The following is a 14,468-nucleotide window of genomic DNA, read 5'->3' as shown; positions in this document are numbered from 1 at the left end:
GCTGTTAAAAACCACTAGCGACACCTAACGGAAGCATCAAAATTACAGGACACCCCACGTTTAGAATAAGTTTACGGGATTGTAAAAGGATGTAGTAAGCTCGGGTCGACACTAATGTCATCGCGACGCGTCATTATTTCCCAAAAAATATCCATCTACTGCGTTAACCTTATTTCTTAAGGCCTTACTCGCCATTATTTGTACGAAACGTCAACATGCATATACTTAGATCGCCTACGGTGGTAAAATATTTTCGAAAATTGGAAACCTGAGGGAATGTTCAGAATCGGCACATATAAATGCACCAGATACGACTTATGACGCAAGAATTTTCAAAAAGTGAAAGGATGTTCGGCCTATCATATATTTCATCAAACATAACCGAACCACTCGAGGTAACTTAGCCGTGGAAGGTGCCACTCTAACGGGCTATGGCAGGCAAGAATATTGGAGGCAAAGCGGGCCACTAGTTGATTCTTCAATGAGGGGACAAAGCGGGGGGGGGGGGGAGAGAAAGCCGCCGTCTGGCTGGTTATTTCTTTTTGTGGGTCAAAGTTGGCACTTGACGTGCCTATACATGCAAAGCATGCTCCGTTTCAGTCTCCGACTTCGATGCACGATTGCCATTGTCACACTGTCAAGGACTCGATAGTTATTGTCGAAAACCTCTGACGGCAGCACTGCTTCAACTCTGCTTTTATCTCTGGAAGCAGCGGACCAATTTCGCCGAATCAATATTACCACCGGTCATCCTGGATTAAGACCAAAAAAACATCCTTATTGGGAGCCAAAAAACTACTGATGACGTCACTTGTGTGGGATAGATAAGACATAGGCCTGCTTATGTCATCACTTGTTATTTGCGTGACGAAACCACCCTGGGTGCCGAATATTGTACATGTTATGATCCAATGGCTGGCTAGGGTACCCAAATTTACTTCATCAGAACAACTGAAGTTAGATCCGTAAGACCAAATGTCGAAGAAAGTTCCAGCCTTTCCAAAGATCAATATCCATCAAAACAGATGCATGATGGTAAGAATTTGACCACGATGACAAGCATCAGAATTGGTTTCATCTTGTTTCATCCAGCCCTAGCATAGGTCACAGTCAGATCAGACCTAAATATCAGCTGTCATTGAACAGCACTTAAGGTCTGCAGGCTAGCCGTGATCGGACAGCACTGCGGACCTGGAGACCAGCTTCGATCGCACAGCACTCCGGATCTGGAGACCAGCTTCAATCGGACAGCACTCCGGATCTGGAGACCAGCCGTGATCGGACAGCACTCCAGATCTGGAGACCAGCTTCAATCGGACAGCACTCCGGATTTGGAGACCAGCCGTGATCGGACAGCACTCCGGATCTGGAGACCAGCTTCGATCGCACAGCACTCCGGATTTGGAGACCAGCTTCAATCGGACAGCACTCCGGATCTGGAGGCCAGCCGTGATCGGACAGCGCTCCAGATCTGGAGACCAGCTTCGATCGGACAGCACTCCGGATCTGGAGACCAGCTTCAATCGGACAGCACTCCGGATCTGGAGACCAGCCGTGATCGGACAGCACTCCGGATCTGGAGGCCAGCTTCGATCGAACAGCACCTTTGTAAAACAGATAAACAACTCTTCGTATGTGACGTACAGGACGTTGCCGATTCAGAAAGCGTGTCAAGAACCTCGTAAGGATGACGCGTGATGGCCTGGAGCAACCTCCCAATCGTGAATCTGCGCCCCGCGCCTGTGCACGGAATACGGAGGCCTCCGGAGAGCTTACAAAGCATCTGATAAGCGTAGTTCCGGACATGCATTGGATGCGCATCACAATACACCGACCTAGGATGACCAGATCATCATGTCACGTTTGATGATGTATCTAGTAAGACGCATGTGAAAGACTTAACTTTCAAGTCGGGCGCTGATATATTTTCACCATATTCAAATGCTACATCATGACGATAGCGACAATCATTATCTAGCTGCGACGGTCCGGCCCGACCTCGGTGTGGCCTGACTTGGCCTGTGATGACCTCATGCAATATAAATGAGCACATTGCCACGACGGGTAATCGCATATTAAGTCGTACAAAGAAGATGAATATGCCTCCTAACTCGAAGGCGGAGTTAGCACTAATCACGTAAATTTTTGACATGATCTACCACAGCCTAGTTGGCTCAATTTGAACATGAGAGCCTTGATGCTGCTTGGGAGTTATGAAACTCTAAGATCGTTTGAGCAAAGAGTTCGGTAGAATGCTGGAGGAGCAAAGGGTGGGGCAAGAAAGAGTCCCACGACTGGCGGGTTTGTTCTGTCACCGAGTGGGTCGGTTGCCCGGGTTTGTTTTGTCGCAGCGTGTGTCGGATTCCCTGGCTTGTTCTGTCGCGAAGTGGCTCGGTTGCCCGGGTTTGTTCTGTCGCAGCATGTGACGGTTTCCCGGGTTTGTTCTGTCGCAGCTCGGGTTTCTTCTGTCGCAGGGTGGGTCGCTTGCCTGGATTAACTCTGTCGCAGGGTGGGTCAGTTGCCCGGGTCTCTTCTGTCGGGGAGTGGGTCGGTTACCCGGGTTTCTTTTGTCGCAGAGTGGGTCGGTTGCCCTGGTCTGTTCTGTCGCGGCGTGGGTCGGTTTCTCGGGCTTGTTCTGTCGCGGAGTGGGTGGGTTTCCCGGGCTTGTTCTGTCGCGGAGTGGGTCGGTTGCTCGGGTTTGTTCTGTCGCAGCGTGGGTCGCTTGCCCGGGTTTCTTCTGTCGCAGAGTAGGTCGGTTAACCTGGTCTGTTTTGTCGCGGAGTGGGTTTCCCGGGCTTGTTCTGTCGCGGAGTGGGTCGGTTGCCCGGGTCCGTTCTGTTGCAGCATGGGTCGGTTGCCCGGGTTTGTTCTGTCGCAGAGTGGGTCGGTTTCCCGGCTTGTTCTGTCGCGGAGTGGGTCGGTTGCCCGGGCTTGTTCTGTCGCGGAGTGGGTTGGTTGCCCGGGTTTGTTCTGTCGCGGAGTGGGTCGGTTTCCCGGGCTTGTTCTGTCGCGGAATGGGTCAGTTGCCCGGGTTTGCTCTGTCGCAGAGTGGGCCGCTTGCCTGGGCTTGTTCTGTGGCGGAGTGGGTCGCTTGCCCGGGTTTGCTCTGTCGCAGGATGGGCCGCTTGTCTGGGTTTGCTCTGTCTCAGGGTGGGTCGGTCCCCGCCCCGCCCGCTAAGGCTCCCCGCCGCCCGGGATTCGCCCAGCATCTCTTCCTGATGTCCATTTGTCACCGCCTGCTGCGCCTCGTTTGTCACCTGTTGAGGCTCTTAAGGCACTATGGATCTTCGAGCGCCTCGCGTCGAGGTTCCAGGGCACGTTTTAGTCGGCTTGGGTCACCTCCTGCCGGGGTCGGCCGTCAGCCGAGCTGCCATGGACCACTGAGCGCCGGGTGTGTTCTCGGTAACACGCTCCCCGAGCTCCGGGGCAGGGACCTGTTCAGCTACGCCACGAGGCGGCTCGACGGCCCGACGCTCTCAACGCTCGTTCTCTGATTGTCGGCTCTGAATAATCCAACCGCAGACGAGATGCTGGCAAGTTTAACAAGATCAATTTTAAATGGGGCATCAATAATTATGTTTGGTACGCAAATCGCGCCCATGCTTCAATGAGAAGCATTCCGCTAATTCTACACATCAACTCTAAGCCCGTTTCTGCCGTGGGGCACCAGTAGCGTAAACGCCAGTTCAATGTTATCAGCCCTAGCACGGTCTAATTGCTTCCAACGGGCCGTACCAACCTTTGTGATATCCCAAGATCTCTGGCAACGCTAACCATCACGCCGATGAGCTTCAATTGAGTCCTATGTACTTGGGGAACAGCGCGTAAAAAGCGGAAGAGGCACGCTTTCCAGAAGCATGTCATTGCATGCAGATTTTGTTGCGTTGGTACACTAATGAGAAGCTGCAGTGTCTGGCTAGCTGTGCAGGTGCTTTCGAGCCACCTAGAACGAATATGTACAGCCAGGGGAAGATCATTTTGGAACGTACGTCCGGGTAGGTAATCCCAACGACCAGAGCAAAATGGTCTTGATGCAATGTATTCCTTGTTGGTGCTGTCTTTTCACGAATCCACCATGAACCACAAGGGAAAAATGGTTCACGAGCACTCGCATTGACTGCATGGGAGAAGGTGTAGTGAACACTGGCGATAATCAATCATAATCAATCAATCAATCAATCTCCGCCGTTCACCCCCCACGGCCTCAATGCCTTCGCCAATACCAGAGCAGAATGGTCAAATTTATATGCATGTTTCCTATCATTCTCATCTGAGGCTATTCCGTATGAAGACAGACTATACATTGCGTGATGAATGACTGAATTAATTACGGTGAGTCGAAATGTAGGCATTCTTCTCAGAGACATAAATTCTTCCCGCCATTAAGGTCTGACTTCATGAAAACACACAAGAACATTAGCTATCATACTGCATATGTAAATGTAGATGCATGCTAATCCAAAAGCTGTGCACGCAAGTTTAATTCTTAGAAATGATGATGACCGAAAGGCCATGTTTCCCTCCAAACAGACACAATATACTCATCGGCATGAACTCAACTGTGCCGGTATGACTGCGGCCACCAGTGAGCACGTGCCCACGTCAGCTGGTAAATCACAGAAAACTGTATTGTCCTTCCCATGCGTGACCGGCGTTTGGGTCATCACTTCAATCTAAATGCGCTGATATTGTTCTGCGACGCTTAAGTGTTGAATACAAAGCGGGCTTACCAAGACTTTTCAGCCTGCCTCTGGCTTGAAGAAGAGCATACATCATCTTAATCTACCTCCGACTTGAAGACATTCATCACATTAATATGAAATCAAACCATATATCAGACTTCCTTCTTTTCTATGTCCAATCCTGGTAATACAGAGAGAACCCATGTAAAATTCCGGAGAATCCGACCGACCAAAACCGCAGCGCCACGGTGCAAACACATCATGACTTTGCCCATGTCCGTACCAAGAAGCAATCATCGGCGTGTCGGTGGCGGGTCTGGCCGGACCGCCCGGCACGCCCGCCGCCGGCCCACGCCTCTCCCCACTCGCTGCGCCGGTGCCTGCACCGCACCGCCCCCGGTCGACCTCACAGCGCCGTCACGACAGCCAATTTGCCGGCCGACGACGTGCTGGATAAGGTCGTCAGTTGCGCAGCACTGCCACAGCGTCGATAACGACGGCACGGACGGGGGACGGCGCGGCGCGGCCGTGCCGTCCCCGCTCAGGTGCTGTCTCACAGGAGCAGAGCTCAGCGCTCAGGCGCTGTCTCACAGGAGCAGAGCTCAGCGCTCAGGTGCTGTCTCACAGGAGCAGAGCTCCGCGCTCAGGCGCTGTCTCACAGGAGCAGAGCTCAGCGCTCAGGTGCTGTCTCACAGAAGCAGAGTTCAGCGCTCGGCCCTTGTCTCACAGGATCAGAGCTCAGCACTCAGGTGCTGTCCCACAGGAGCAGAGTTCAGCGCTCGGCCCTTGTCTCACAGGATCAGAGCTCAGTGCTCAGGTGCTATCTCACAGGAGCAGAGTTCAGCGCTCGGCCCTTGTCCCACAGGAGCAGAGCTCAGTGCTCAGGTGCTGTCTCACAGGATCAGAGCTCCGCGCTTAGGTGCTGTCTCACAGGAGCAGAGCTCAGCGCTCAGGTGCTGTCTCACAGGAGCAGAGCTCAGCGCTCACGTCTGCGTCAGAGTTTCACCTGAGACCCGAGTCTGCGCCACGCCGCGGCACCCTACACCGGACACGCCGCCAGAGCATGGCGTTCGGCATGAGCGAAGCCGAAGCGCGAGCCACAGAGAGCCGACTGAAATACATCCGACTGGCCCCGTTACTACGGCCCGCCGGCGTCACATCCTGCCAGTGCCAGGACCACAAGCCGAACATGGCGCAGTCCAGCGCCGCCCACCGTCGGCTGTCTGTGTGTGCGCGCACGCACGCACGCAGCAAATGTGCAAAAGCCGCTACACGCGGGCAGCGGTCGAGAAGGCGCGCTGGCGGGGTACACGGACCCGCGCGCGCGCGCGCAACAGTCTGTGAGCATGCAACCCAATATAATCAGCTAAACCGCATCATGATGGACACACAATTGCTGCGGCGCCCGCATGGTGCGCAATGCTCACAGACTTTCTCCCCCCACTGGCGCCGCGGGTAACCTATGTGGCAGTCGAAGAAGCTGCTCCGGAAAATGACAGCGACGCATGGTCAATTTGTCTTGTCCTGTGCGCGCAGTCGAACGCCACCATGCCTAGCCACATGTTGTGGTTTGAATCAGAGGTTTTGGGGCCAGTGGTGATGGCTTCAGACACAAAAGAATGCAGTCTACGCGGATACGGATTTAATGCCCGGAAACTTTCACGAGCTACACCACTAATGCATATCCGCTACGGCCATTAAATCCTATTTGCTGTTTCGCGCAGACTTGGAAGAATACGGACAAAGATGTAAATAGTAAAACCGGAGAGCAGAAATCTTCGTCCGTACGGCATGTTCAAGTAAAGGGGGCGGAGGGAAAGGCAAGGGAGGGGGAGAAAGGTAGATCATACCAAGTGGCGACACAGGCCATTTCAAAACGGATCCATTTCCAGTGTCGGCAGTCCATGTTCGCCCGCCCGAGGAACAGACACCCGAACCGGAACACCCAGACGGGGTCTCATGACTATCTGACTATCAGTATATATATATATATATATATATATATATATATATATATACATATACACATATATATATATATATATATATACATATACACATATATATATATATATATACATACATATATATATATATATATATATATATATATATATATATATAGATAGATAGGTAGATAGATAGATAGATAGATATGTATTAGTAGTACACCTTCATGTACATTTGTCGTGCACCATATACGAAAGTTACGCGGCGACTTGAGAGAACTCTCCTGGAGCCGGCTCTGACTGCGCGCAAGGTTTTCACTCAAATCTTCAGTTTTTCTTCTTCAGTCTTCGGAGGGCACGAACAGGTGTGGAGTAGGTGAGAACTCCAGCATGTCATTCTAGATGCTGGGCGTGACTATAAGTGACTTCTAAGTCAGCTTGCGTCAGAGTCGAACCAACTCTACGTGCTGTGGGCCAGTCAGCCCCGACTCCGCTCAACAGAAGCCGAGCTCAGGTTCGGCTACAGGTAAGTTCAGCCTCGCCAGTTTCTGAGGATTCGCAGACCCCATTTAGTCGGGCTGCGGAACGTCCATTACTTTAGTCAGTCTGCAGAGCGGCCATTACAGCTAAGGGAAAAAGCTTACAGACGAACAGGCGAAACCAATGGATCCGAGCGGTAACTAAATCAAGCGCTCCTGCTCTCGTCAATTACTTCCTACACTAATTGTGGTGGAAAGTAAACGGCCGAACAGGCAAGGCCAATAGTTCAGAGCGATACTTCAATTAAGACTCCATTCTCTTAAAGGGGGTGGTGTAATGTGTTTAGTTTTATCAATACACGCCTAGGGGGAGTTTGGCAATTATCGATGGTTAATGTTGGTTGCTAAATGTGCACTTGGGTCTTGCAACAGTTCTGATTTATTAATTTTTACGAATCATATCGATGGCTGTGTGTGAACAAATACAATCCTAAAAGATAAACCAATCAGCGGGCAGGAAAGGACAAACGCACTGGCGTATATGTGGCGAGTAACAGTAACAGACATGGCAATTATTTAGTTGCTAAGCAACGTAAAACCACATTCTCCTCGAGTCTGATGCAGCCGATTGGCACGACACAATGCTTGTCCCTCATCCCAGTTCATAGTAGACCGACATGAACTGGTGCGTATGAAATGACTAACCTTACCATACGTTTAAACCCGTACACTCGCAGCCCTCAGCTGAATGTACTCAAAACAAAACAAAAAACATCAACATAATGCCGCCGCCATCACCGCGTTTGCAAGCTGCTGTCAGCACTTACAAGCGACATCCTCGAAAAGCCACTGGCTAGAGCTAACGGTACAATGTGTTTATTAGTGAATACTGCTTGTGGCAACCCGATAACTTCGTTCTTCCATACAAACCAAAGAAAATTTGGGGGCTGTGGCAATATCTTGCCAATGGAGGCGAATTTGTAGAAACCAACGACACAAAAATTTGTAAATCAAAATTCCCTACCATCCTAAGTGCACAGTCAAAAACGCTAACTGGCCTAGACACACTCCCTTTAACAACTTCTTTCTGGTAGTGTTTAGGGGGCATGGCGGCCTCCTCACGCATGGAATACCTACCAGTCGTAACGTCGCGCGCAGGAGTCTAATACTGTCCGCTGTAGCAATAAAATACCATACACGTAAAGCCACCCACACCGACATCATGTTCGGACATCTCCTGCAAAAGAACAAGCCATTGTAGCCGAAGCCAACAAGCCAAAGTACATGACCCGCGCGGATCTATCTCGGCATTCATCTTGAACGCACCTACCCGTGAACACCCCTCCGCAGACGCTGTGTTCAGCACGATTAAAGCGGCATTGGCTTTGAGATCAACCCTCCTCGCTGATGCTGCTTGATAATGGGGCCAACCCTTCTCATGGCTGAGGGGCTCATCGGAGTTGGGCTGTTAAACACACCCAGCTACAGCTGCGGGCAGCTACAGCCTCTTGGCTAAGCCAGACGCGGCGCAGCGTTGTTTCTCCTGCTGCCACTTCAGCAAGATGTTTGAGGATTCTGGCCAGCGTCTCGCGTCTTCGGCCCAGCCGCTTGTCCGGCCTTGTTTCTCTAAGTTACCTCGGTAAACTCGACCTGCGCGTCTCGCCCATGTCACTCCTCTGCTGGGACCGAATCCGTCAGCTCGGGTCGGGTCCCGTCACCCCTCTGCTGGGACTGAACCCGTCAGCTCGGGTCGGGTCCCACTGTTCGAGTGACACCCACATCGCGATCGGGCCCAGTAAAGGATGAGACCGAGCTTGTTACTTCAAGTTCAGTCACGCTCACCATGTAAGGATGGCATGAACATGACACATATGTAAGCATGAGTACATATGGCTATACATGAAATGGGTATGCATGCAGCCTCATGCAGCTTGAGTTTAAACGCACGAGAATCGCATGACAGCGTCCCTAGTGTCCTTCTGCGGACAGAAGAATTTAGCTCAGTCGAAAATCGTTTACAACTTTGTTTTAAAAAAATAACAGACCAGTCGTTAAAGCACACTGAGCATGACAAACATCTAAAGCCAAAGCTAGACTTCCCATCCGTACCAATACTTGCCCTCCTTTCAACCACTAGTGAACCAAATCACCTTCCAACACTCTCAAATACGTTACAAATTTTCCCAAACTTTCGACAAGAGCGTCCGAAGTTCCACAGGCTCAGTACGGCATGGGAAACTTTTCGAACTGTTCAACACATAAACACATAAAAGGGACTTTACGACGGGAGTTGACGTTCACTTAAAAATGCAGCCGTCCGTCAAGTCAAACAGCAGGTGTTCATACTGCAGTGCTGTGTGTACGTGTGCGTACGTATGTGTACGTCGGTGCGTACATGCGCGGGCGCAGTACAGGCAGCGGGCGCTGCTGAGCCGGAGCCGCCGCTCGGCAGCTCATGTTTGGCACAGCTCATCTCATCAGCCGTCGTTTTCTCCGGTCGCCCAGCTGGTGCAGCGGTGGCAGTTTTCACCCGCCGGCTGCGGCCGTGCCAGAGATTGCAGCGCGGCCGAATGATGCGGTATCATCCGCACCCTGCGCGGAACACGACGGGAAACTTCATCTCCGTACGGCAATACACCAAGTCGCTTGGCTACACTCCCGCTAGATGAATCGGTGCTATTATTGTAAACCACTACATCGTGGAGCGAATTGGTCTGTTAATTCCATAGATGTCTAGTGGCACTAGCGGACCGCTAGCCGATCCAGCGGAATTACGCGGGTGATCCAGCGGGATCCGGCGGGCGGTCGCTAGCCGATCCATCACTGGCTGCTTCTGAGCGCCTCCAAGGCTGACTTGACCCCCACCCCTCTAAGAAAATAACCCTCTGAGCTTTCTCAATGCATAAAGCAAAAAGCGAATACTGGGCCAAAGATATCTAGGGAAGTTCTTGGTGCACTAAATACCTAGACGCATCCTCATCAGGATCAGGTCCATTTTCTACCAGCCTGTATTCGGCAGCTTCCTAACGTTTCTATCATGCCAAATCAAACGTTTTATATGGCAGGCCAGTCTGCACGCGTTTCACAGGTTCTGCGCATGGCAACAACCGCGTTGAGATACAAAAAACAAATGACAACAATATGTCGCATCTTTGAAAAGTATAGGGAGGCCCAAACAAAAATTAACCCGTATTTTCTGCAACAGTAGCAAGTGTGTTTGTCGCATGATCGTCTCTGTGGTGACAGTCGGCTGACAAATGATTGGCAATACACGATCGGCGACCGCAGTAGCCATCAGTGATTCCACATAGGTCAAATTGTGACAACAAATGGCGTTCCAGATGGGCCATTTCGCGGTCCAGGATGGGCAGCAGCTGAGCCTGCTGCGGGTAGATGATTGTTCGAGTTCGTTGTCGACGGTGATGCGCCCCATTTTGGAACCGACAGCATATATTTTCAAAGCTTGCTTTATTTTAACATTGGGGATGTAAATCAAAGCGGCCGAAATAAGGGGAGAAATAGGGATTCACGGGCAGGTTACGGGTTACATTAACCTTATCGCTTCAGCCCCCCCCCCCCCCGAACCGATTTTAGAAAGTGGCACCCGTGTCTGGGAAGCAAGAATTGTGCAACCAAGATGAACGGCAGCAAATCCCGAGAACCACTAGCAACAGGCGGGTAACAGACTACGGCAATCACGTCCAATGCCTTGAATGTCGTGTATGCATGCTTCCCTGTCCTTAATTCACCGGAATTCGCATGACTCCAAACTCTAGCTACAAAGTGCAATTCCAGCTGTCACTTTTAAGTAAATTTGGCGTGACAAAATAACCTAAAGCATGTCTTTACTTAGGTCGGAAGTAAAACACATGTTGGAATGTCTCAAAATACCCTACAATATTGCTGTCATGCGTCTTTTCCGTATTTTTACTTTTCAGCCCCCAAAAAAGCAAAGCAACCACATGCATGTATATTGGAGCTACATGCAGGTGGCAATATTTGAGGACAGATGGCCTAAAAATGGGCTCCACGGACGGCATACACATGGTGTACAGCTCGCGGCGCAGTAGTGATATCACAGCAGCGTGAGGGTACGGTCCGCCAAAGCATCAGCCGTGTATGGCGTCCGTTATTCTGCATCGGTTGTAGTTGAAAAGACATTGCAGGGTTACGCATCTTTCCTCGTTCTGAGCCCTGCAGCATTGCAGCTGTTGGGTCGGTCGGACGCGTTTTAATGATGCTAGTGAACAAGGTGTGAGCACCGCCAACTTTCCGTACCGCGACATACCGGTGGTCGATGCCGAATCCGTACTGATGTTGGAGAGTGCCTGGATTGGCAATACTGAGATATTGTCCGCACAGGTGGCTGCTGGCCTGTGTGGGGCAGACTGAATGCTGAACTGTGCCGATGCCAGCGCCAACGAAAACTCTAGGCACTTTTGATACGGTGATCACACGTCTATCCTGATGTGGACAATGCCGCGCGTCATACATCGTCCCGCCATGTCGGGGCAATGTTTAAACGAAATGAGAAGAAAACGACATATTATGCCCCCCGAAAAATGAGTAAGGAGACAAAACAGCAATGCCAAACCCATGCTGTGTGACATTGCTGTTTGCTGTGTGCACCAAAAAGCCATAACTACGCGATGTGTCGATATCCAAACAAAAAAGGCGTGGACATTAAGATACAACATGTCCCTATAAACATATCGTATCGAATCGGTTGCTGTTCATGGCTTGTCCGTAATTCAAAGCCACAACGACCTGTGCTGGCACACCACCTCTGATCGTTTATCAGCACATCAGGTGTCCCCGAGCTCCACCGCTCGGACCGAGCCCAGTTTTCGGCAGCACTCCGGGTTCGGCCGGACGCGCCGCAGGCGTTCGCCGGTGTTCCACGCCCCAGGTCCGGTCGCTCCCAGCTCGTCCGCGTTCCGCTCATGCCGAAGAGTCGCGCGCCCGCCGTCGCCGCCGACGACGCGCGACTTTGCCGCGCCGGCGGCCGGCGGCCTGATTGGGTCGCCAAGTTCCGGCGTTAAGTTCGCGCGCCGATTAGCGGCAGCTCGTCGACTGCCGAGCACTCGCCGGCTGCATCGGGATCGCGGCTAATACGGCCGCACGGGAGGCGGTCGATGGGAGGCGCGACAGGCGCGAGGCTGCGCCCCGGCCGGCCGACACCCGACCTCAGGCGGGATCGGCCGACGGCGGCGCCATCACGGCCATCAGACCAGATCGGGATTCGTATCGGCGTCGCGGCGCCCGATGCATTCTGAGAAACGACGGCAGTGCCGGAAGCCAGAATTGGAGGTGACGTGGTTACCATTATGGTCGAGACCACGCCTTGAAGGTCGCTGGGATTCATTTCTGTTGTGGTGGCATTTTGCAGTCAAAACACACAACAAATCGTCCAATCCACTCAGACGTGACAAGGGCCCAGACACCACCGACCAAAGTGGTAGCTGCGCCCATGGTCACCATCGATTTCACATCGCTGCCCTTGGGAACGACCTACATCCTGCCGTGGCGTGCACCGTTGAGAGAAGATAAAATATGGACTGTTTTCACCGACCGACCAGCATACACGAGACTGAGGCATTGCATAATACATCACTGCATGAAAGCATGCACGTTCACACAGCATGATGCAATTTTAGGTGCCTTAAACTAGCATGTCATGCTCTCAAAGCGCAATCCAATATATCGCGTCCCGAGCTTAACAAAGCTTTTAACCTGTTTTCAAATTTATGGTATTTTCATGGCATTTCTTACGCATAAATTTTCCGTTAACTACGAGAAGAAAGCAGCTTCAATTTTAAAACAATGCCACGAAAGTACGCAAGCACTTCGTTCAGATATTAGGAAGCATGCCGCCACTGGCAAAACACGTTACCAGACCAAACCGGCGACGCGCGCTAGCTATCCCGCGGACGGGTGACGGGCGCGGCCCGGCGAGCCGGCGTGCGCCGCTCCTCCCGCCGGCCGGGCTCCTCGCCGGCGGACCGGTACTCACCGAACACGCCAGCTAGCACCTGGTTGCGGAGGCTGCCGGCGGCCGGCGCCGCGGTGCCCGGGGCGTCCTGGGACCCGCTCATGGTCGGCCGCTCTGTCGACACCGGCGACAGCAGTGGCTCCGTGTCGGACGACGCCGACCGCCCTCGCCGTGACGCCATATCTTATCCTGCCAACGGACACACGCGCAGATAACGGCACGCCCACCACAGCGGCGCCACGCCCGCGCCGCGACGCCACATGACGCGATGCAGCGAGCGGCGCGGCTAACGCGACAAACGACACGGTCACGCGCTACACGTGCGGTCACACGGCGACCTGGGCGATCACACGACAAACGACACGGTCACACGCTACACGTGCGGTCACACGGCGACCTGGGCGATCACACGACAAACGACACGGTCACACGCTACACGTGCGGTCACACGGCGACCTGGGTGATCACACGACAAACGACACGGTCGCACGCTACACGTGCGGTCAAACGGCGACCAGGGTGATCACACGACAAACGACACGGTCGCACGCTACACGTGCGGTCAAACGGCGACCTGGGTGATCACACGACAAACGACACGGTCACATGGCGCAAGCACACAGCAAACCTGCGCGATCCTGAGCGATCACGCAGCAAACGTCACGGGTAGCGCGGAAAGCGTAACTGTCACACTGCAGGCGTCAAGGTCAAACGGCATAGCTAGCGGGCGACACAAGAAACGCGTCGCACAGGAAACATAGCGGTCACGTGGCGTCACGGGTCAAAAAGCGCGGGTCACCGATCAAACGAGACGTCACGCTGCAAGGTGCAAGTACGCACTGACGGAAGGGAAGCTAAATTTTTTGTTCAAATGTTAAAGCATTTCAGTTAATAGTTGTTATGCTGAGCTATCGATCTCAAATATATCAGGAGGCACTGGCTAAACGACGTTACAGAGCAGACGATCTTCGGAATATCCACCCACAAGGCCAAGTATCGGTATTCCTGTTGAAAACGCGTCGCAACTGTAATAAAGGAGTCGTGGATCCAAGCAGAGGGCGAACAATCTTTCCTAACGGTCGCAGATGGGGCAATATCCCTTGCTGAGAAGTCATTAGTACTACATTATGCAGCACACATCTCTGTGAAGGCTGTATGCAAAAATATGGGCCTGGATGCCAATATTGTTTACCCCACTTTCAGACACCACAGGCAGCCGAACGTCTTAGTTTTCCTAGATGTTTAAAGGTCACAAACGAGGTTGCGCTGATAAGTTTCTAATGAACTTCAGCAACCAGATTCCGAAGATAAATCTCAGTATGAATTCTGAGCAGACCTTCACTAGGTACGGAAATGCGCAAGAAAT

The 14,468-nt window shown here is 52.2% G+C and overlaps 1 protein-coding gene across 1 annotated transcript in view; it reads right to left on the bottom strand.

Moving 5' to 3' along the window:
* The window catches only part of LOC119111983 (facilitated trehalose transporter Tret1), a 48,785-nt gene that overhangs the window by 19,862 nt on the left and 14,455 nt on the right, over nt 1–14,468 (bottom strand). The window contains exon 2 of the mRNA XM_037235898.1: nt 13,124–13,291. Coding sequence (XP_037091793.1) covers nt 13,124–13,283 — 160 coding nt within the window. The 5' untranslated portion in view covers nt 13,284–13,291. The remainder of the gene's footprint in view (nt 1–13,123; nt 13,292–14,468) is intronic.

Source organism: Pollicipes pollicipes, unplaced genomic scaffold (genome assembly GCF_011947565.3).
Source record: "Pollicipes pollicipes isolate AB1234 unplaced genomic scaffold, Ppol_2.1 Scaffold_7261;HRSCAF=8764_pilon_pilon_pilon, whole genome shotgun sequence".
NCBI lineage: Eukaryota > Metazoa > Arthropoda > Thecostraca > Pollicipedomorpha > Pollicipedidae > Pollicipes > Pollicipes pollicipes.
Note: the sequence above shows the minus strand (reverse complement) of the source record. Positions and strands in the feature narration are given on the sequence as shown.